Below are 24,690 nucleotides of genomic sequence, written 5' to 3'. Positions count from 1 at the left end.
TGCGCACTTTGTGCTGTGGCTGATGACGATGGAGAATAAGCGCGTTCTGAGTCCGCCTCGGTGGATCAGTGGCTAGGGCGCTCGGCTGCTGGCCCAAAGGTAGCAGGTACGACTACGGCCGCGGCAGTCGCATTTCGATGGAGGTGAAGTGGTAGAGGCCCTTGTACTGGTGCAATGTCAGTGCACATTAAAGAACACCAGATGGTTGAAATTTCCGGAGCCCTCCACTACAGCGTCCCTCATGATCAAATCGGGCTTTTGGGACTTAAAATTCCGCTTATTATCAATAAGTGGGTTTCTGACTGCACATTCTCTTTCTGTCATGGATGAAAATTAATATGCTCTCGCTGCGAAAGGCAATGCCGATGCAGAAAACAAGCTAGCCTGGAGGGAAGAATTCGGGAAGCAGCGGCAAAGTGGCAGCGCCAACAACAAGTTGCTACTCCAGGGGTGAGAGCTCGGGAAGCAGTGATCAATCGCTCCATGACTCCCATTCATGAGCATCATACGTTCAATGGTGGTATGTAATCAAAGGTCAAGTGGTCAATGTTCCTGTAGACGTTAAGAAAACAGGGCATTGTCTTCTTAGAAACATACCCGAAGATGCAGCCATCGACATGCTCATAAAGCAAAAGCTGAGAAGAAAGACCTTGTACAAATCTGGCCTAATCAATAAATGAAACATTCGCGTGTGGTTGAACTACCTAGAAGTCTCGCCCTTCTACAAACACCTAAATATTAAGAAAACTGGCATAGATCTCGTGTTTTCCCAACTTCACGCTAGAACCAATCGAAGAGTTATTGGTTGTACATTTTATGGTCTGGATAGCAGTAATAATGAAGGCGAAACAAAATGCAGAACTCAATACAACATGCGAGTTATGACCAACAAAACATTGTATATACTGTAGATACGCGTTGTCGCTCATTTACATGCGCAAGTGGGCGGGTGATGCCCCAGTTTTTTGCCCACCAGTCATTATTCACTCTGCGGAGGTGCGTACATTTTTTTTCATGAGCATTTGATTGTGGTGAAACCTGTGAAGGACCAAGTTTTTGTCTGGGATCATTTTACCTTTGGCAGCATGCCATTCACTCATTTTGTTTATTTCTGTAATCTCTAGCAACGTGAAAGGCTGGCTCTCTCTATGTTTCATTCTATAATAATATGATTTGCAGATGTATAATGGAATTTAATGTGACTGACTTAATTTTCTTGTCTATTCGCATAGTTGATCCTGAAGATGCTCCTGGTTACTATGACGTCATTGATCAGCCCATGGATTTCTCCACCATAAAGAAAAAACTGGAGGCAAGTGTTTGTTGTAGGTCTTGCACTATAGCAACCACAGGATTACATATTTTAAAGTGTAGATGCTACAGATCTCTTATGGAATGTCATCTGTACTTAATGTGAACCTTGTTGTTTTTTTTTATTTTCATGATTCTTGTTGGGTGCAGCTTTTGCATGCAAAAAGGCCTATAATAACTGTTCGCTGCAATCCTTTAGCAGTGTTTCATGCATGTTGTTCAGCGTTCTCGGCACAAGAACACTAAGCCACACAGTGAATAGAGCATACCTAACCACCATTTTACCCGAGTCCGACTCGGCGTTTTCACTAGTACACTCTGATCTCGATATAACGAATGTGGATATAGGGAAATATTAGTTATAACGAAGTGAATGAAGAATGGTCTTGCAATAAATACTGTCTAAGGAACATACATTTAGAACAAATTTTCGAATAAAACGAACCTATATTCGTGTCAGATGCAGCTTTGTTATGACGTCTGAGTGTATAAAAAGTGTTATTGTGGAATACCTACTCACCATATCACATGATCTTTCTAATCTATGTTGCCAGTGGCACTCAGGTAACGCTGCAAATTGAAAGGGACCCTAAAAAAGAAGAGCTCTGCCATTTTAAAAACGTTGTTGCTCTGAGAAATTTGGCATGATGGGAAACATGCAGGAAGAAAATGCAGGTGGGGATGCTGCTTTCAAGTTCTCACACCAATTTACCGTGACATGACAGTCGTTGCTATGCTCTTGGTAGCCCTTTATTGATAAAAATGAATTACATCGTGTTCTAAAAAAAGCCAGGTACTTAAGAATTAAAAGTTTACGGAGGTCTTGTTCATTCGATGAGGCCAATGTTCGAAAAGGGGCATTGAAATTCGTGGCATCACACTGGCACTCAGTGCCGGTGTTTTGGTGAAATTTTCAAAAATGGCACTTTGACTTTTTGTAGTCTAACAAGGAATGTATGGTAATGGAAATTATGACATCGTAGATTTCATATAGTAATTATTTGGTGTACAGGGATTTAGTTTTTCGGTTTAGTGGTCCTTTAACACCTTTATTCAAGTGGTATATATTGAGAACTTTTGTTCAGGAAGTGTTTGTTGTTTAAATTTTTATATTCAATATTTCTTTTTTCTAAAAAACTGTTTCGTTGGGCTCCGTGGTGGGTGGCCGCCAACGCTGCTGAACAACATACATTTAGCATGCATAAAGCATTCCCTTTACTTACTGATTGTGCCTCCTCAAAGCGTGTACGCACCGAAGATATCAATTTTTTCATCCGGCCAAGATAAATCTTTCCTCATTTTCACGTTATACACTGCGAGGAAACTAACAAGCAAGCCAGAACTGTATCTCCCTTTGTAGTGGCTAGGTGCTTAACCGAAACTCTCGGTGCCGGGTACAAGGTTACCAAAATGGCCAGCGGAGATCTACTCCTTGAGATGCGTGACAAAGACCAATTCGATAAACTGAACACCCTCACAACGTTTGGAGACACACTGTTACAAGCTGCCACTTTAGCGTCGCCAGCGCGAAGTCGGCGACGGGAATGACAGCAGGTTAGTTCGTTCCATACGCAAGCAGAGACAGTGAAGAGATCAGAGACGTGAGAAAACAAAACAAACTTTACTCTAGTGATATTGCAGCACACGGGATCTAGTACAACACTTCAATACAACTAACAAAATACATCAACACTTTATACAAAAAAATATATAAACAAAACAATAAATCAGCTTACGAGAAAGAACTATTACAAACTACACAAACTAACAATAGAACTACGGAGGAGAAAGTTCGAAGATATAAACAGGTGAAGGCATACGTGTGATGATCGGCAGCGTTGCGTCCCCGACGATCGGATGCGAGAAGACGAAGAGAGTTCTGACACGACTGCGATGTCGGCGGTGTTGCAACGCTGGTGGCTCCGGGAGGCTAGTGCTTGCAGGTGACTTCGGGCAGGTTGAGCTAAGTTGAGGCGAAGTCTCGATGTCTACGTTGCAGATCTTAATATCGCATCACAACTAGACGAACGGCTAAGTTTAGGTGGCCAGCCGATACAGAGCCACACTAAAAACTTCTAGAAGAGATGCTTGTTGATCTGTTTCTACACCATGTTGGTCAGCGACTAGTCTGCCTAGCAGGGCAAAACCCTGCGTTTAAATCCCCCCCGTGTCTCCTCGCTTGGGGACAAGAGACCTCTACATGGGTCCAATCATGCGCGTTTCCTTGATGGAAACTCCGCCCCAAAAAATATATTGACCCCACCCATTTTTAATTAGGAGAGGGCCCTCAACTAGCGAGAGTGACAGCCTGTTGGGATGTTGTCATACGGCTTGGCCACCAGAGGTTTTCCCACGGTTTCCCCCCGTGGGAAACGGTCAGACTGTTTGGCTCTCAGCCGGTGCGTCCCGTAGTCTAATCCTTGTTCGGGGTACATCGCGGCCTTCCACGATCTTGCAGATGCCGCCGCAGTTACAAAAGGATCAAACGTCAGCGGCGACGTTCCAAGAAGAGCACCCCATTCTGCACTTCTCGGCTCTCTTTTATGCGCCCGCCGTTCCCACGGTCAGTGGGGGAGTACGGCGCCCGTTAATTGCCGTGACGCGGGGCCGCCAAAAATGGCCGTTCGTGACACACACCCATCAGTATTACGCCATACAGGTCCATGAACTCAACTCGCGGGGTAGTATCGGACACAGATTTGCTTGACCTGACCGAAGCTGAACTTCTGGAAGGATGGAAGAGCCAAAACGTGACAAGCGTACAGCGTATTAAGATAAGAAGAGATCAAAAGGAAATACCAACCAAACACTTAGTACTGACCTTTGCTTCGAGTGATTTGCCGGAAACCATTCAGACTGGGTATACAAAGACATCCGTGAGGCCATATATTCCCAACCCCCGCCGTTGCTTCCAATGTCAGAGATATGGCCACGGCTCGCAAAGCTGTCGTGACCGGAAAACTTGTGCTCTGTGTGGAGTCGTGGGCCATGCGTCCGACAACTGCGAAGCACCTGCACACTGTGTGAACTGTGGCGATAATTATGCCCCGTACTCACGCTCCTGTTCTTTCTGGAAAAAAGAAAGAGATCATCAGTTTAAAGATAAAAGAAAACATTACATTTAAAGAAGCAAGAAGGAGAGTCTCGCCATTTTGTGGCCCCACATATGCTGATGCGGCGCGCCAGGGGGAAGCGTCGCACCAGCCCTCGCCACTCCTTCGGCCTGCACAGAGTGAGCCATTGGCGGTGGCGCCTGCCCCCAAGGCGGCAGTAGTTGAGTCTACTCCGCCTACTACTGAACAGAGACCACAGACTCCAGGCTCCTCGGGTCTCAAGGCCTCACCTCGCCAGGCGAGGCCCAAGCTTCGAAAAACCAGCTCGCATTAGCGGGCATCCAGTGCCTCCGAGGAGGCAATGGATACGGCGGCACCCCTGGTGCCAAAAGAGCGGCGCGGCTCTCTGGAGCGTGCCAAGAGAACTAAAAAGCTCATAACAGGGCCTGATAATAGCCCTGTTACTTGAGCTCGACCTTTCAGCTTAAACAAGTCACTCCCTTAACGTACACACAGCACTACTTTACTTCCAGTACGGAAACACAAATTATACATTGGAACGTCAGAGGACTGCTTAAAAACCTCGACGACGTCCAAGAGCTTTTATACAAACACTCACCTCAAGTGCTGTGTGTACAGGAAACACACCTAAAATCCTCCAATAAAAATTTTTTACGTGCTTTCATCATATACCGAAAGGACCGAGATGATGCTGTGGCGTCATCCGGTGGCGTAGCCATTATCATTAACCAAGGAGTTGCGTGTACACATTTACCACTCCAGACATCCCTTGAGGCGGTGGCTGTTCGAGCGGTACTTTTAAACAAACTCGTCACCATCTGCTCTTTGTACGTACCTCCCCACCACCGTCTTGAAAGACGTGAATTCCAGTCTTTAATAGACAAACTGCCTGAACCTTATTTGCTTCTTGGGGACCTAAATGCACATAGTGGACTGTGGGGCGATTCTCGCTGTGATGCACGAGGTCGTCTCATTGAACAATTTCTTTTCTCTTTCGGTGCCTGTTTGTTGAATAGGAAAGAGCCAACAAACTATAGCTTTGCCAACAAACCTTACTCATCTATAGACTTCAGCGTCGTATCACCTTCACTCCTACCCCTACTGAAATGGAAAATCATAAATAATCCATATGGAAGTGACCATTTTCCTATAGTTCTGAGTTCACAAACAACATATGAATGTCCTCTACATGTTCCCAAATGGCTGATAAACGAAGCAGACTGGGAACAGTTCCATAACACTACACATTTAAGTTGGACAGACATATGTAGGTTAAACATAGATGAAGCTGTGCAGTACTTCACAGCTTTTCTAACTGATGCAGCAGCCAAGTGCATACCGCAAACATCTGGAATGCCCGGCAAACAAACGACACGTCCCATGGTGGAACACAGAGTGTTGTAATGCGCGAAAGGAACAGAACAGGGCATGGAGGTTGCTTCGGACCGAAAATCTTGACACCTTCAAGAAAATAAAGTCTCAAGGCAGGAGAACGCATCAGCAGGCCAGAAGAGAAAGCTGGCAGAAGTTTTTGTCAGGGATCAATTCATACACACAGAAGGCTAAAGTCTGGAACATGGTCGGTAGGATAGCAGTGAAACAAGTTCACACACTTCCACTCGTAAACACTCTAGGTGATACCTTGGAAGATCAGGCAAACTTCCTCGGTGCACACTTTGAACGGGTATCCAGCTCGCCCACTATACTGACACTTTCCAAAAATACAGAACAAGAATAGAAAAGCAGAAGCTCGAACACAAATGCACTAGATACGAGGCATATAACCAAGCTTTCAGTCTAGCTGAGCTCCGAACATCTCTAAACTCCTGCAGTACTTCTGCCCCAGGTTCTGACCGTGTGGTGTATGAAATGTTAAAAAAACCTACCAGCCGAAACACGAAAAACCTTACTTTGTTTGTACAATGCTATCTGGTTTTCTGGCACTATCCCTACCTCCTGGAAAGAGGCTATTATTCCCATTTTGAAAGAGGGCAAGGACCCTTCTTTAGCTTCGAGTTATAGGCCTATTGCACTTACAAGCTGCTTGTGCAAAGTCTTCGAAGAAATGATAAACTGCCGACTTGTACATTTCCTTGAAACAAACAATTTGCTCGACCCATTTCAGTGCGGGTTTCGAGAGAGTAGATCCACCACAGACCACCTTGTTCGTATTGAGGCACAGATCAGAGACGCCTTCATCCATAAACAATATTTTCTCTCTGTGTTCCTCGATATCGAAAAGGCTTATGATACAACATGACGTTTTGGAATTCTAAGAGACCTGTCCCACCTTGGCGTGCGCGGAAGAATGTTTAACATAATCGAAAGTCACCTGTCAAACCGGACATTCCGTGTCCGAGTGGGCACGGTTCTTTCCCAAACATTTGTCCAGGAAACAGGCGTGCCACAAGGTGGTGTACTTACCTGCACACTTTTTCTCATCAAAATGAATTCCTTGCACTTGTCCATTCCTCGCAATATGTTTTATTGTACATATGTCGATGACGTCCAGCTTGGCTTTAGATCTTGCAATCTGGCAATGTGTGAGCGGCAGGTTCAGTGAGGCTTAAACAAGGTCTCCAAATGGGCAGAGGAAAACGGATTACGACTGAACCCACAAAAAAGCACGTGTGTCTTGTTCTCCCGAAAGGGAGACATGCACTCAGAACCCGACATTGAACTGAACGGTCAACGTCTGTCTGTTAATGCGGAGCATAAATTCTTAGGCTTAATCTTGGACAACAAGTTGACCTTCGTACTGCACATCAAGTATTTAAAAACAAAATGTTTAAAAGCCATGAATGTTTTAAAAGTGCTGTCACGTACTACGTGGGGTAGTGACAGGCAATGTCTCATGAATCTGTATAGAAGCCTCATTTGCACCCGCTCAGATTATGGGGCCGTTGTTTATCAGTCTGCGACTCAAAGTGCTTTGAAGATGCTGGACCCCGTGCACCATTTGGGCATCCGCCTTTCTACGGGTGCTTTTCGCACCACCCCCGTAGAAAGCCTTTACGTTGAGTCAAATGAGTGGTCGCTTCATCTGCAGAGAACTTACATGTCCTTAGTTTATTTCCTTAAGGTGAAAGCAGACAAGAAGCATCCCTCATACTCTACTATTAATGACTTGTCGAGCTCAATTCTGCTTCAAAACAGGCCTTCGATGAGGCAGCCCTTCTCAGTTCGCCTGAATGGTCTAGCTGAGGAAACTGGAGTGTCACTTGAACACAGTTTAATGGCTCCTGTAGCATACCCGCCACCGTGGCAGTGGCAGACTATAGACTGCAATGTGTCTTTTCTAGAAGTTACAAAACATGCGCCTATTGCCCATATTGGAACATACTTCCTGGAACTTCAACACATATACACACGTCCTGAGTTCTTTACAGATGCCTCCAAGTCTAACTCCTCTGTGTCCTACGCTGCTGTCGGCCCATCCTTTTCGGATGTTGGCCCTCTACATCCAGGCACAAGTATCTTCACAGCGGAAGCTTATGCGACACTTGTGGCGGCTAAACACATCAAGCAATTACAAATACAAAAAGCAGCAATTTATACAAACTCCCTCAGTGTGGTAATGGCTCTGCACACTCTTAAAAAACAAAAAAACCCAGTCCTTGTCTCACTTTACTCCATTTTGTGCACACTCTACACACTCAAACAACATGTTGTAGTGCGCTGGGTGCCAGGGCACCGTGAGATCCAAGGCAACGTGAGGGCGGATCAGCTCGCTGCATCCGTCCACAAAAGCACTGCCCCTACACCTATATCAATCCCGGCCCTTGATCTCAAGCCATCTCTCGAACGAAACCTCAGGGACTACTGGCAGAGCAAATGGGATACACACACACAAAACAAACTACACACCTTGGTCATTGGCTGCCAGTATCAAAATCGCGTCATACAGAGGTAACACTCACGAGACTCAGGATAGGACACACATACACACACATATCTTTTGTCCGGTGGCGATCCACCATTGTGTGACAGATGTGGTGAAGCATTAACAGTCCTTCACATGTTAATCCAGTGCAAAGACTTAGAAACTCTAAGAAAACAACATTTTCCATTACCCTACCGACAACATATACCTTTACACCCTGCAATGTTTGTCGGTAGGGAACCGCTTTTTAGTCATAAATCATTGTTAGCGGTTTTAAAAAGAAATTCATAATTTTCATATATACCCGGGCATTCCGTAGCACGACCTCTCCAGAGAGGTTTTTGCTGCGGTGGCTGCACAAGAAAGCACTTGCCTCACGGCCCTTGGACGCTAGGGTATGAACGAGTGAGGTACTTGTGCTAATGCCATACATGTCCACCATCGTTTTTCATTATCACCAATTTTTGTCACCTATTCACACCACACACACCTTTCACGGCATGGTCATGATTTTATTAGTCGTATGTTTTTACCCACCTTACCGCGAGGAATTTTATGGCCCTTATACAGCCGCTTATCACAATCATTGTCCATATTTTTAGTAAGATGAACTGGCACTCTTTGCCCGTGAAATGGCCCTTGCGCCACAAAACATCAAACATCATCATTTTTACTAAAAAGCTGAAGAAAATATTTGAAGAATGTACTAATCCAGTTTATTGATGCTCATGAGAGAAGTTCAGCTGCCTGCTGGCAATCAGCAGTAAAAAACATTAACAAGTGTTTGTGGGAAATTTTCAACATGATGATGGTTTCATTACACTGACAATTTTAATCACTCTGGCAACAATGAGCAGCTCTTCCATGACAATGGTTTAATAACGCACTCGTCGCTTTCACCATACACCATCTACAAAACATAAGTTGCCCCCTCTTCCTTCTTGTTTTCCTAAAAATTTGAAATGCCTGTTAAAAGAAAAAGAAGTGATCAGGTCAGTGCTGCCATCTGCAAAGCGATACACAAGCTAGCACGCGAACGAGCGTGTCTAGTTCAAAATGTTCGTAAGGAGATATTTCGAGCATAGGAGGTAAGCTTGTCCGTAGCAATTCAGGGACAGTGCAATGAGGGGGATCTAAAATTGTTAAAGGGTTAATGGCTGGTTTTTGCTGGCACATCTATTAACACAATGGAACAGCCGAGCTACACATTTGTAAGGTTTTACAGCATGCTGGAAGAATGTTACATCACAATCTTCTAGCACGCCTCGATGCTAGAAGATCGTAATGTAGACCTTCATGTGCTGTCCAGTTGTTTCTGAAAATTAAACAGCTGCCATGGTGAATTGAAAACCAATAACGATTAACCAGGTGCCCTTCGTAGTAAACAGCTGCTGCATGGTTACTTGACATTTTCTCTCCTTTCCTGCTAATTTATGACCCTCATGTGCACCATTTGTCTTAAACGAAACATAACAGAAGGTTGGAAAAGGGTGTGTTCAAGGTTTGTTCAGAAATAAGACGCAGCTCACATAAGTGTAGTCATGACAAAAAAGTACTATAAATGAAAGTGTAAATGTAGCAGCAGAGAGCAGTTGCACATTTATGCAAAACAGAACACGTGCTAAAGAGAAAGAAAAATGAAGGCGGAGGGACCCAGTTGTGTGGCTGAATGTTTAGTTCTCTTTCCCGATGAATGTGCTGCAGCCCACTAAACTGTGAGAACAGGAATTAGGCAAGTTTCAGACTCAAGCCTATGCAGTTTGAAGACTAGAGCATTGGTAAGCAGAGCTGTGGCAGACCTTTTCTTTTCCTGCAATCGCATGGTCTCTGGATTTTGTTACCTCGTGACTTACCGTATTTACTCGATTCTACCGCGCCCTCGATTGTAACGCGCACTCGGTTTTCACGACGAAAAAAAAAAAAAAGTAAGATATTGATTGCGACGCGCACCCATTTTTCTTGTTGGCCCGCATGATCACACTACTCGGGAAAACGACTCCTCTCGGGAGTGTCTTCCGTTTAAATATGAGGTACGGGGGAAGCTTGTGCCTATCTGACGTGCAACGGAGCATTGCCGTCACTCTTGCTTTACCGTGGCCCGATGTCAGCATGCAAACTTGCTTCGCCCCCTTCTTCTCGACGGTTGTGGTGCCAGGCATGTCGAAGAGGCGTCTGATCGGCATTCCCGATTTGCCCAAGCAGGTAGCCATTGTTGTGCCGCAAGTTTAGGACGAACCTCTGAAAACTGTGAAGCTTTTCTTCGTACTCTTCCGGCAAGTTTTGGCGCATGCCCGTTCGCTTTAGGAGGGAAAAGCCTTTCCTCTTCATAAAGTTAGCCAGCACCTGCTCGCTTTGAACAACTGGCTCTGCGTTAGCCCTTTTTCTAAAGCTAACTGCATAGCCCGCACTTAGAGCAGTTCTGTTGTCACGGGCCGCTGTGCCGCTCGCTGCTCGAGCACATACTCGGCGAGCAGCTCTTCAATTTGCGGAAACCAACCCTGCTGTGGTCCACTGAAGCCTTTGCATGAATCTTTGACAATCTTCTGCTTTTGTTTCCGCCAGTCCCACATGCACGTTTCGGGAACTCCGAACGACCGCGATGCGGCCCGATTTCCGTCTGTTTCGACACATGCGATGACTCTCCTTTTAAAAGCGGCATCCTGATGCACTCGTCGAGTTTCTGGAGTCGGCTCTTCTATGCCGTCGATGCTAATGAACTACAAGATGACGAACTCCTCAGCACACGTACGAAGTGCCGCACATGGGAAACACATAGGCAGAAATGGCCGATGCGCCATGCCGAAGCATGTAGGGGGCGGCCATTTTGGAAATGCCAATGGCAATAGAATGACCGTATTCATTTTTTTTTCACTCTCGATTTTAATGCGCATGCGATTTATGAACTCGCTTAACCGTAAAAAAGGTGCGCGTTAGATTCGAGTAATTACGGTAGGTGTGGTTTTTTTTTTATCATGGAAATACACAGTATTTCTATTTACTAGCCAATTCTGATTGACCAGGCTATCATTATCTCCATTTTTGCACCAGACATGACAAATGCACCACATGGCATTTTACGCATGCCAAGCCTTTTCGTGCACTCATCTTTTTTGGCTCTTTTTTTGGAGTGCTGCCCTTACGTAAAATTTACTGAAACGTACATTGTTTAACTTGAACAGCAGCTTGCATTTCAAAACTTTCAGAGTGGCCAGTACCGGGACATAACAGAATTTCACGAGGACATGATGCTCGTGAAGCGCAACTGTCAGACGTACAACCCCGCAGATCATGAGGCGTCGCAGGACTGTGAAGAAGTTTTTGCCTTCTACCTGCAGGAGTACAATCGGTTGGTCGAGAAGTGGCAAAAGGTGAGAAACTACAGCCACCTGTGAATCAAAACCACCTCTCTTTGCATGTCCAACGACTAGCTAACACATTCAGCTCTCAGCTTTTTGGGTAAGGGCCTAAAAGCACATGCAATTAAGTGTGTGTATATGTGTTTTCATTTTTTTGTGAAACGAAACCTCCAAGCTTAGAGGTTTTTCTGTGGTCGTGCCAGTAGAGAGTGCCAGCTTATTACTTTGATACATCGCACAAAAAAGTGTTTTCAACGAGTGTTTCCTAGCGACCCAGGAAAAACCCACAGCGCAATCAGAAATTCCGGGAGCCCTCCTAGCAGATCTGAAAGCCTTTGCTCCACCACATGTGAATCTTGGTATACTAAAGGAGCACCCACCCTGAATGCTACAAGAAGCACATTTTTCTTGCTTAAAGGGGCAGACTGCTCCTTGGGACCAAAAACTTACAAAAAATCATTTCTTAAAATTGACATATTTGGTATCTGCAAGTATTTTTCTATCTTTCTGCAAATTTTTACACACCAGGAAGTGGTAATTTTTTTGTAATGTCATTCTAACTGACCAGATTCTTGGTGCTGTTAACATGCAGAACCTGCAAAAAAATGGGGAACCAACTTCGAGGCCACTTTATAACTTGCCGGCACCTGTGTTAGAAGCTCTGCTACGAATTTATGAGCATTTTTATGAGGATTGCAAAACATGCACACCATGATTGTTGCTTTTTGAAGAAGCTGTGTGTTTTCAGTTTTTCCATTTTTCTCAAGAAAGTAAATTTACAACTGTTCAATTTTGAGGCCTCAATATCTCTGCAGCTAGGGCAGGTACAACAATAATTCTTTTTGCAATGGAAACCTGTATGTGTGTAGGGTGTAAGTATGGGAGCAAAATTTAGAAAACAAGCCTTTTAATTAATTACTCATCAAAATTTTAACACAATTTCAACTGCTTTTGAAAATGGATAGTTCATTTTGCTGTAAAATAATAAGAAAGGCTTAAAAACAAAAAACTTGCATTATTTCAATCTATAGTCATTATTCTATGTTAGGATATTATAAATATCACTTTTAATTAAGCGCTTTTTTTTCTATGGTGGCCTTAAACAATAGGGGGTGAACTTAAGTTATCTCAGGAATAAGATGAGTTGCAGAATAACTAATTAAATATTTGAAATCAGTAGAAAAACTGCATAATTCTGTGCAGTTTGATTAAGATCACTGAAGAAATAAATGAAAAATGTCTAAGAGCAGTCTGCCCCTTTAAAAAATTTACATCTTTGGTACTCTTCCAGGGTAGACTGTCATTTTTTTTTCAGAGTGGAGAGCTCGCAGACTAATATGTACCATAGAATATAGGCCGACCAGCTAAGCGCCTTAGCAGATAATCTTTAATCTCGTTTTAGTCATGGGAAACCATTCTACACGGCGACAAGCCCAACTAGGTGCAGTGGGGGGAACCAGGTGATGAATGAATTAGGCTGTCCTCCCATTCAATTTCTATAACTTACATGCGAAATACTAAAGTGTTTTCAATCGATCCAATCGGATGTTTCAAGAAAGTGGTGCTTTCAGCTGCTGTGTGCCAGTCATCTCGAAGAAGCCTGCACCCTACCTAAAACCCAGGTGTGCTGTGCAAGTTGTTCAGAAAGGTCTTCATTTCTTCTTCTTTTCAGAGCCACTTGATATCTTCGCCAAAGAGATCGAAGCAGAGCTGAAAGTAACCCAGCCATTTGTAGCAGAAAAACACTTGTTGCCACTACCCTGCCGTGCACCAAAGTGTTCTTCATCGCTGAACCCATCACCAGGCCGAACACTTTCCTGCCTTCTACTTACACGCGTGTGCTGTATATATGGGACCTGTGTGGAAGGAGTGCTACAACGATCATCTGTACATACGTTTCTCAGGCGTCATCGTCATCGTGGTGAAAGCCCCCTCCCCACTTCAACACCTTTATAGTTTTCCTTTTTTGGTGACCTTTCCCAAAGCCATACCCTTCCTTATTGAAGCTGTGTTCCGGTGTTGCGTCGTATATTACGCATGTACAGGAGTTTGTTTTTTATTCATATCTTACATTGGATGTGAATGTTGCTGTAGCATGCTGTTCTGCTCCTTTGTTTGTAATTTGTTGAATCGTTTTTATGATCATTTTATTATACTACGGTATATTGTTGTTATTGTTGACACCATTGCTTATTGCCAAAAGTAAACGCTTGCAGAAGCAGCACTTGGATCGAATATCGTTGTACCTTATACTTACGTGTATCATTATATATATATATATATATATGTGTGTGTGTGTGTGTGCACATTAACATACACAACTGGTGCTCAGAGCTTTGCGTATCATGAAGCAAGATCTTTTAAAATATGCACATAATTATGTGCAGTGCACATTGCAAGGCTGGTTGCAGTAGTCGCAACAGTCTGCCGGTCACATGGGCATAAATGGAGATACATTTTTGTTGATTTCTAGAGGTGGAAAAAAAGAAAAAAAAGGGGGTGGGGGGCTAGTTCGACCTGTGTAATGCAGAAGTTTTTAATTCTTGCTCTATTTTAATAACATGCAAAAGGCAATTTGCAGTTTTAGCTCCCAAGTCCATGCATTGTCCTATTGTTTTGTCTTGCCCTTCTCTCCGTTCCCCCCTTTGTGTGCAAACGAATGGTAATATTTACAAATCATGCCAGTTCACTTGAGAAATTTTGTACAATTAATTGTATTTAATTACTAAGCCATATTGGGGACAGATTGTGGTCCCGTGTGTAAGTTAAATCGACGTGTATATACTATGTACGATATCATGTAATTGTTAAGTTTGTGTGCTTCCCCCATCGTCATCATTACTGTACAGTGTATATATATATATATATATTGTAAGAAAAAGGATATTTTTAAGCCCTTGATTTGTAAATGAAGTTGTGATTCTGCATGGGCGAATTTTTTTTGTAATATTAATCTCTGTGAACCCAAGATGCAGCTGAAATACACTGGGCACCCGTCTTAGGCAAGGCGTTCTTTTAGAAATACTCATCGCATGTACAGATGATGCGATGGAGGCACACGGGGCCTGTACTATTTTTTTTCACTGGCACTAAAGAATCGAGTCTACTGATATCTCATGCTTGAGAAGAATGATAATAAAAACTTGCAATGTTGAATATGTGTGTTGCTTCATTTTACCAATCACATTCTCGTCAGACTGGAATAGTATGTCTGCCCAAGGTATGATGATCGTACTTCACAAACTCGCTGCGCTTTTTGCTTCTAGCCACAGGATGTTCCATTTGCAGTAAGTATGTATATTTTATTGGCAGTTGCTCTTCATTCAGAAGTGTAAACAATCACAGGTGTGAATTACTGGTGCAGGATAGTAAGCACACTGAAAAAGTAATTGATAGTACACATTAATGCCATGTTACTTTCTTCCCAACCATTATTAACATTGCATGAATACAGTTAAAAAAATAATTACTGGAATCAGCTGTCCCAGCTCGTTGTGAGTGAAGTGCGCGACTGTGGTGTGTTTTAAAGTTGGCGCGGCAAGATCGATGAAGACGGGCTACTTACAGCGTGCTACTTGTGAGAACACGGCGAGAAAGGGTGACTAAAAGAAAAAAAAAATGAAGAAAAAAAAAGACAGAATCAAGAACCACTGCACCGAAAAGGAAGAAGAAAAGTTTTGCTGGCGGTTGTAAGAATGCCACTATAGTGCGGCATGCGAGCTCACTGGGTACTTGTACCCGGACTTCAAGGCATCCACCTTGCCGCTGAAGACTTTCACTGGGTCCTGGTGACCATTTTACAACCGAGGCTACTGCAGAGTCTCCGGCATGGTGTCGCTCTGAGTGCCAGAGATGACGATGTCCACCGAGATCGGGAGCGAGCCGTCGGGCTAGGGGCCTGAGCTTGTGCACTCCGGTCACAACATCTTCCTTGCTGGACCGTTCATCTGCATGAACCACTGGTGAGCCGTGCCACTTTTCTTGCGCGTCCGGACTATCCCAACAACTTCAACAGGCGAACTCGAACAACAATTCAGAGTCTTAGAGATTTCCCCCTCGTTAATGAGTGCTGTATTTAGTTCTTGTCTTGTCGACGCATGTTGGATTACCTTTTGGTAACGTAGTGTTTCTTTTCCATGTTTTTTTGTTTGTGTGTGCAAATATATTTTTATGTCTATGCATATCGAACGCTCACCTTCTTCTTTTTTCAGAGAATAACATTTTATGGCAAGCCCGACTGGCTTTACTTAACGAACCTGTTACATTCGTGGAACGTGTCCTCTACAGCCCTTTATTTGCAGCGACTGTTTGCGTTTCTCGAAATTTTCGTTAGTCATCCTTCTTTATTTTTTCATGAAGGCATCTACTGTATTTCACTCAGTGTCACCACCAGTACTATAGATGGTTTTCCACTGCGGCAAACGGGCCCTGCCTTGTTTGAACACTTGATCTAATAGCTTTCTTCTTTCCACATCTTCACTGTTACTGATGGACTACCGATTTGCTGCTGCCACTCCTGGGTTTAAGGCCAGCAAAGGAGGCGCAACGCATAGTCCGCGCCGGCCATTTCTCTTTTTTTCTTTTTTTTTCTCTTAGACATTGCATCGTTTCGCCTTATGGCTGACAGAATATAGGTGCTTTTTTCCTTTTTCAAGAATCACTACCCCGTCCGTTTCTCACCGTAGGCTGCAGGGAAACGTCCACCACACGCCACATCGCAGCCGCGCCGCCGAGGAGAAAGCCGTGACCATGCCATGGTCATGGTCTCGGTCACAATGACATCCGCTCACATTCATACTCACCTGCTCCCGTGCACGCATTCATACGTGGGTCTACTTACAGCATCTGACACTCATTTGCATTCATATTCGTGTGCGCTTATTGTTAACAAGCATTCCCCTTAGCCTCTAGCAAATGCACTCGTTTGTAGTCTCATCTCTTCGTATTGATCAGTGCTCGCATTCCTGCTCAATATTGCTCTCACTAACAGGCACTCGTGTTGATGCTCACTTTAGCAGGTAGTCGCTCATGTTTGTACCAACTTCTCACACTTCTGGGTACTCACTCATGTTTATACTGGTACTCGTGCTTGTGCGTGTTTGTGCTTGTTGCCCTTTGTGGGTCTATGTGGCGTTAATCGGTGAAACATAGCACTGAAATGAGGGGCACAAATTTAGACGCAAGTTTGCAAGCTCTGTCCTCATGTTTAGCGCTGTAGCTTGTCAATTAAACTGTGACCAACCCATGAATGAATGTGCGAAGCTGTGGTGTGTACACTGAAACGAAGGAAAGTGTCGTAACGCATGAGCACCCCAAGCACAAGACTGCAAATGCTGAACTTTGCAGTGCTTGCGTCTGGGTGTACTCTAATGATTGCACGCTGATGCTCCAGTTTGAAGAATGCAGGGCCAGAGCAGTCAACTAAAAGATGAAAATGTTGACTGCAAGTGGTTTACGAAGTTGCTATTAGTACCATTTTAGTAGGAATTGCTATCAAGTCATATAGCAGTACTGACATACATCAGAGCTTTGATACGAACAAACGAATGCAAAGCTCACAGGCTACTCGAGCTGCTATGTGGCATGATAATGATTGTTCTACTGCAGTTCCTGCCAAATTCAGAATGCTCAAAACAGTGCCACCAGTTTCAACTCTTGCTGTCGGTAATTTAACTGGTTGCATGGAAGTGGTAATTACCTGTAATTATGCATAACCAATTTTTATAACACAATAAATCACCTACAATACCTACAAAATATTTAATACTTAATTGGTTTAACAGATTGGTAGCTTCATTGACCTGCCATTCGCATTGATCAGGTCCCAAAATTAAGTAAAGATAAACAAAGCTGTTGCTGAATGTTTGATATGTTGTAGAGCCAGGAGACTTCTTGCAAAATGGAAATGCATGCAAGCATTCGTAGACGTGTACTATGTATACATAATTTCATTGTTCATATAAACTGGTGCTGACCGATCATGATAGTTAACTTGTTGAAGGGGCCCTGCAACACTTTTTGAGCATGGCCAGAAAGCAAAGCTGATCGGAAGTCGAGGCTCCTGAGAACACGAGAGCCAAATGATATAGCGCAGCACGCAGCATGGAATTTACAATAAATTCTCAGTCAGCTATAAATTGCTTTCTAATTTCTTGACAAAGAATGATGCAATCCTAAAAGTTACTCGTAACAGCCATTGTATTAGCCATTGGCTGATTTGAGCATGGCATTGCGCGCTCACTACTGTAGCCACCGTGAAAGAGTGCAACTCGTCCAAGCGTGTGCATGTGATTGCTCTAAAAAGTCGCCTAAAGAGGTGCTCAAGGTCACAAGGCGCACGTGATGTATCTTTTTTCCTGTGTCATCCTTCCTTGCTTAGCTTCCAGCGCTTTCATTGAGACAAAATAAGAGAGAATAACATTGTGGTTTGCAAAAAAATTTTGTAATTCCCTTTGTACTGAACAGATTCTAAAAATTTTTGCGGTGGTGAATTTGTGAGGCAATAAATATCTTTAGTGAATCCATTCCATGACTACTTGAAAAGTGTTGCGGGGATCCTTTAGGTCAGTTATAAAAGTCTGCTTTTGGACTTTAGGTCAGCAGGTCGAGTCTTTTCTGTTTCAACAATTACATCATGCCTAATGTAGTACTTTTGTAGCAAATTGTTTTATTTCAATATTTGTTGTCCGTTGAGATGGGATGCACATTTATTAGAATGATGTGGCGAAGGTAAAAGATGAGCAATTGTCTTCAGTGATTGGGCTTTGCCTAACAGCCACCTTGATTAGATCCCCTACGCCTTCACGTCGCTTCCATTTGAGGCATGCAAGCCTCAAACGTGAAAGCTTAGCGGGTGACGTGCTGCTTGTGCAGGGCAGGCAGGTTGACGATGGTGATGGTGCACTCTTGGCCGCATCTTTCATTGTGTTCTCAACAGTAGTGGGCGAGGTTTGGGTGCAGGTTGCTAACTGGCCCAGTGCCGCAGCAGTGTCAGGGTCGTGAGAAGCAGCACGTACGGGGAGAAAATTGCCGACAGAACTCCAGCACAGTACATGCCTGCAAGTGTGACATGGTGAGCATGTAAACAAATTCACAATCATCCATTCGCTACACTGCTAAATAGGTATAGAAACGTATGGATTGGCAGTTGAACAAATAGAGAGATGCAGGGCACCGTATTGTATTCAGTTGTTGTTAGGTGCTCGCTAACCTAGATTCATGTGACATGTATTTGCTCTGCCTCTGAAGCATGTGTTACCACCTCTTTCTACCAGTGCTTCAGCTTCCTGTTACCAGCATAGGCTTTGCCTGCTTTTCATGGCTGCTTCGAATTACCAGTTATTCATCTGTTTGGAGCTGAGCTGGAGGGCACTGCACTGTATTTGGACATTGTAATTGGTTTCTCAGGCTTGAATACAACGGTGGCTAATGCAGCACCTACATTCTCGAGCTTCTGCTTATACTGCTTGGCACTATGTGCAGAGCTCCGAGTGGAACTTTGTGAAAATACATTTTTAGAAGGAGGAGGGTGACACATCATTAATAGCAAGAACAGATGCCCAAGCATTTACCTTTAAATTATCAGAAATGAATATTAAAGAAAAATGAAGTTTAATCATTTTTCTAGGTTTCTAGTTGTGACCCAACGCTTTAACCTAGCATTTTGCATCTGCAGTAGGTATTGTTACGTGGCAATAACACTAAGTCAGTCCCAAGCTGTACTGTGGCTTGCAACTGACTTAGCGTCATTGCCGCGTAACATTTTGGTAGAGGTGTGGAATACTTTTTTTTTGATAAAAGAGCTTCGCAGCAGACGCCTCCTGCAGTCTACTAGCATGGCTCCAGGTGAAGCTGCACCTTCGCCAACTACGTCAGCACCATCACCGGCAGCAACTTGGTACGTCGCCATAACACAACCCCTTGATTTCGGTACCTTTTCTGGGGAGAGCAACATTTATGTGGATAAGTGGCTCAGTATGTACAAGTGCGTAAGCGAGCAATATGGCTGGGACCCAACCGTTATGTTGGAAAACGTGGTACCTCGCCAAAGCTCCTTGTGTCTGGTTTAAGATCCATGAGCAAGAGGTTACAAGCTGGGACATGTTCAAACAGCTCCATGACCTTTTCGGCAACCCATGCAACAGTATTCTTGGAATCTTGATTTTTAGTATCGACATGTCTCATCACCGCTAGAGATGACTTCTGAAGGCGATCGAGCTTCAACCGATGAAAACTGCTGCACTGAAACTACCGGTTTCATTTCCTCTATAATCTGGGCATAACACCAAATAGCGGGAGCACTCATGCAATCGAGTGTATGTTGTATACTTTTTAGAGAATCTGGACTGTCTGAGACGGCTTCCGAGTTTTTCACAAACAGCTCGTGCTAAGAGATAACACAATAAAATAATCTATAATAAAAGAAAATGGTCATGACTCGAAATATAAAGATGCGGAAACCTACTAAGCTAGCTAGCTGTACAGACTGCCACACACAGCCTTCTTTCACAAACTTCCTCTACAGCTTTCTCCTTTCATTTTACAAGCACAAAGATCAAGCACTTACCATAGTAACTTTTTGGTGTGGTTGTTTTATGAACTCTAATGCACAAAATGCACTGAGGTGCATATCGTAGTCAGTGTTACAACATTCTACTTTTCATCTGTGGCTTTTTGTTGCATTCAATATGTATTATTTCACTTGGGCTAATTGTATAATATATTTGTGTTAGAAAAAACAAATTAGTGATTTACATAATAATAATTAAACATACTGATTTTTCCAAGCACAATTCAGAACATACACCAATCTACCCTGACTTAGGCAGCGTAATTGTACAGCAATAGTGCTTGTTGCAAAAAAGTGCCCTACGACCCTGGGATTTACATATTCCTCATCACTGTGGCGGTAAATTAGCGAACAGTTAAAGCTGACGTCTGGAGGTTGTATATGTGTCAACTGACACATGCAAATAGAAATAGTGTGAACACGCAAAACAATATGCCGATCCTTTTTACTTTCAGCCTTAATTTTGCAGCCTGGTAAACAGTTTAACTCTACCGACAGTGTGACAACATTTTGGTGGATCAGTATGATTTCATGGAAAGCTCTCACAAAGAATTGACTTGGTACAGTTTGTCTGCTTGTAAACATAAATGACAAAAATGCTGACATATGTGGAACTCATGAACCAAAGAGACATGGGTGTCCACATGTTTGCCCTGGTTTCCCTTTTCTACTTTCTCTTTAATCTTTTATAAGCTAGTAAAGTGCAACAAATAAAATCTATAAACTGATCTCACACTGTACCCAATTTCACTGTGGAAAGAAGTTAATATATGTATTTCATGCATGGTTACATCATTCATGAACAAAAATAAATGTTTAGTATCGCTAATTTCAAGTCAATGCAGGATGTTTTTGTTACTTTACCGAAGTCCTAAAAAAAATGAGGATTTTTAGTATTGAGACAACTCAGCTAGAAGTGTTTGCTTAATTCTTATGTTGAAAAATAATTATGTATTTAAAAGGTTTTAAGGCTGTCAGGTGCGACGAGGCTGTAAAGCAACTATCAAGATGTTTTTGTTTACGATTAAGAGTGACAAATAGACTTTTGTCAGGCAAGAAGCTGGGTGAGCTGAAATGCATGCATATTTTGAATCAGTGAGGGAAACAAAAGAAATTTGGGAAGAAGGGGCGTAGCAACTGTGCTTTGAGCAAACACACTTACAGTGTATGAGTATGCTTGAATGTGAGCAATGAGTCGATTATGCAGTCTCTTCATGACCGCCCCTGACAGAAAATCTTCCATGTCTAGCTGAATTACTGAACCGACAATCTTTCCAGCTGGAAAGATTTGTGGTTAGATAATTCAGCTCAAAGCGGATGGCTATCCAGCTGGATCTTTGTCAGTCCTTGGCTGCAATTTGGCCATATTCCAGCTGGATATTCATGAAGTATGAACCACGTTATTGAACGGGAAATTAGTCCAGCAAGAAAGGTTCAATAAACTAGCTGAAAACGAAACTTTCAGTGAACAGTATACAAAGGCCACAATGTTTCCAGAGGCAAACTTACCTTCGTGTTCGATTTCAAATTTTATTTGCTGGGGGTTTCTGCAAAAACCTGCATAAAGAGTGAGAAAAACCGTCTTAAGAAACAGCATTGAGTAGGAGTGAGACAACTGATAGTTAAGTTTGCAAGAGGTGTGTGGTGTGTGTCTTTTTTTAATTGGTACTTTTCGTGCATCTCATGACCACCAACATGAAAGTTGCCGACTCGTGACAATGTGGTGATTGGTCTGTGGAGTGTATATACAGGCATTCGTTAATCTGTGTAAATTTTGATGCAGGCTTCATTTGTTGCTGTACCAGAAATAACTGGAAATCTTTTGCCACAATTCAGTTCTCTGCATTGGTGTGCAAACGTATAGCCACTGGCAGGGCCAGGAATCATTCCTAATGTTTTTATAATGCTCTCCTTTTACAACAATAGTGCATTAACTTAGTGGAGGGTGGAAGAAGGGGTAGACAATTTATTAAATACTGGTCAATTAGTGGCCCTGTAAATCACTGTAAGGTTTATATGATAGTGCAACACAACATGTGCAGTTGTTTCTGCTTCGGATGTGGCTTTTTCCTTAAGCTAATATTTATGCACCTGTTTTGTCTAGCTTCATACTGCTGCTCAAATTGTGCAAGATACTGAAGCCACATTATCCTCATACTCTATAATTTTCAGTACTTGTAGTTGACATCAGAAAAAGCAGAAGACAATGAACACTGTTCCCTGTACAACTTCATGGCATTTGTGAGCTTATTTGCATACCTTTGCAGTTGGCCACATCGAAGTTGATTTGAGGTACATTTTCATCTTTTCCAATCACAGCGTATGTTAGTGGAGAGCAGCTCAGAGGTCCTTCTGCAATATTATTGAGGGAAAAAAATGTTTAAGCACAGCTTACGATCTTTTGTGCCGAAACATAGCTGGAGGACATATTTCTGCGGATTCTTACCCTATCTAGAAGCTCCCAATAGTTTTCAGCAATCGTTGATTTTATGCGAAAGCTGATTCTTGTTGCCGTTCTTGTAGCTATTCAAATATTTTTTTCTGGTTAACTAGTGTATGCTAAAAGCTATTTCTAGGCATCTCCTTAACCATTTTTATCATTCGTTCCGACTTCACCACACTTATAATATGTGTTTCCTCATAGTAAGCGCTTTCTGTGAAAACCTGGTGGCGCTAAAGGATGCAAGAATTGGTATTTGCACTATTGCTGTATATTCACCCAACTATGAGATGATTTGGGTGGAAACAGCACCTTAAAAAAAATTTGTTGTCCTGTCATTGCTTAAAGCTACTTCACCATTGATTCAATTCACCCGCTCTTAACTATAGATTATATTGAGCTGCATAAATTAATCATTATAGCCCTGAGAATATTTGATAATTCTATTACAGCTTGACTGCCACATTAGTGATTAGGTCTTCAAGAAAGCGAATTGGTGCTTGTTGAGTACCGAACGTGTTAAAACTCAGAACTGATAATAATACAGATAATAAGCCCTGCATCTTCAGTAGAGCTGTAGTGTGTCTGTGTTTGTCAGTGCACTTCATAGCATGTTACTGGTTGACCAAGAAGTGTGCAGCGGCAATAATACTAGTAGCGTCATATGGCGTGATGTCTAACCAGAGGTGCACAAACTCGATAAGATAGAGGCATCTATGCTCTATTTAACTGCAGTTGTGAAGTGCTTGTAGTGACATAATCGTTAAGTTCTAGCATTTCATGATTTTTTTTATGTGTATTAGTATGACTGACATAGCATCAATATCTTTTAATCACATTGTAGTTGTGCAAAACATCTATGAGTATCAATACTAGGTTTGCTGCTACCATTCTGAATCTCAATAAGCCAATAATATACATGTATGGTTAGAATTCTATGGACAAAATAAAAGTCTTATGATTAAAGAAAAGTGAAATGCATTGATAAAGAACTTACTTTTGCAAGGTCTTGTGTAGTTGAATGATAGCGTCTTAACTGTATTCAAAACAAAAAAAAAACTGATTAGAGGTAGTGGACTAGGACATCAAGTGATAAACAGAACAGGCGTTTTAATGTTTTTTATAGACTGATGATAGGTTTCTTCTCGACATGATCCGGCAAACGGGTGATTCTGCAGAAATATGCTGTTAAAAATTTACTATGAATTTCGCTGTCGTATGAAGTGACTGATGCAATAAACTTGAGTGAATTCATAGTGCAGTTACAGGTTCTTTTTATGTAGACCATAAACATTGATTTAATGAATAATTCAAAAAACATTTATTTTGATTAAGAGATTGATTTAGACATATTCGATTACACTTTGTTTTTTTATATGGAACACAGTAGAATATATATACAGCTTCATTTGATATAATTTTGCTTTGCGAGATATTCTTTGTAATTAGTAGAGTAGGTTACTCTATGGCCAAAATAGGCCTTAGCATTATATATAGAATTGCATGACAGATACTTCTGTATTTCTTACATCGTGCTTGCCGTGAAAGCAGAGAAAAAAAAAAACTCTAGTCTTATTAGTATTGCCTGCTATATATAAAACGGGGGTATTGACACATTTTTCACTAACATGAAAATGTAATACAGTGTAGTTTCATGTAAATTTATATATTGTTGAGCAACTACACTATTGTGCCGCAACATATTGTGATCAAGTATCTCTGGAGATATAAAAATATCCATTCCCTTGAAACGGGTAGCTGGAGTGCCCATACTTACATTGTGCATTGGTTTCATAGCATCTCAAACCTGCGAGGCTGTCACCAATAACACGGCCAGTGACATCACAGACCCTGAGGTTTCCTCGGTCATTTGTGGTGAACTGAAATAATAAACACAGTTCGGCAATAATAAACATAGTTGGTGCGTATAACTGGGGCAATTTTTTTACCATAAGACATACTCCAGCATGCATGTCTAGTGGTGCGTGTACCGATGGAAGAATTATCTTTTTATGGAAGAGCGCGTGTAATCTTCCCTCGAAAGAAATCTTGTCAAG

The 24,690-nt window shown here is 42.5% G+C and overlaps 2 protein-coding genes across 2 annotated transcripts in view; one reads left to right on the top strand and one right to left on the bottom strand.

Moving 5' to 3' along the window:
- LOC119178625 (uncharacterized) overlaps positions 1-14,780 on the top strand; it is a 97,285-nt gene extending 82,505 nt beyond the window's left edge. Inside the window, exons 21-23 of the mRNA XM_075887472.1 lie at positions 1,233-1,312; positions 11,472-11,636; positions 13,297-14,780. Coding sequence (XP_075743587.1) covers positions 1,233-1,312; positions 11,472-11,636; positions 13,297-13,338 — 287 coding nt within the window. The 3' untranslated portion in view covers positions 13,339-14,780. The remainder of the gene's footprint in view (positions 1-1,232; positions 1,313-11,471; positions 11,637-13,296) is intronic.
- A 3,491-nt stretch (positions 14,781-18,271) lies between these two features.
- Positions 18,272-24,690, bottom strand: part of LOC119178794 (uncharacterized) — a 39,230-nt gene continuing 32,811 nt past the window's right edge. The window contains exons 15-19 of the mRNA XM_037430047.2: positions 24,411-24,513; positions 23,631-23,669; positions 22,453-22,545; positions 21,703-21,750; positions 18,272-18,680 (exon numbers count right to left, since the gene is read on the bottom strand). Coding sequence (XP_037285944.2) covers positions 18,589-18,680; positions 21,703-21,750; positions 22,453-22,545; positions 23,631-23,669; positions 24,411-24,513 — 375 coding nt within the window. The 3' untranslated portion in view covers positions 18,272-18,588. The remainder of the gene's footprint in view (positions 18,681-21,702; positions 21,751-22,452; positions 22,546-23,630; positions 23,670-24,410; positions 24,514-24,690) is intronic.

This window comes from Rhipicephalus microplus, chromosome 1 (genome assembly GCF_043290135.1).
Source record: "Rhipicephalus microplus isolate Deutch F79 chromosome 1, USDA_Rmic, whole genome shotgun sequence".
Classification (NCBI taxonomy): Eukaryota; Metazoa; Arthropoda; class Arachnida; order Ixodida; family Ixodidae; genus Rhipicephalus; species Rhipicephalus microplus.
This window is presented reverse-complemented; position numbering and strand designations above follow the sequence as displayed.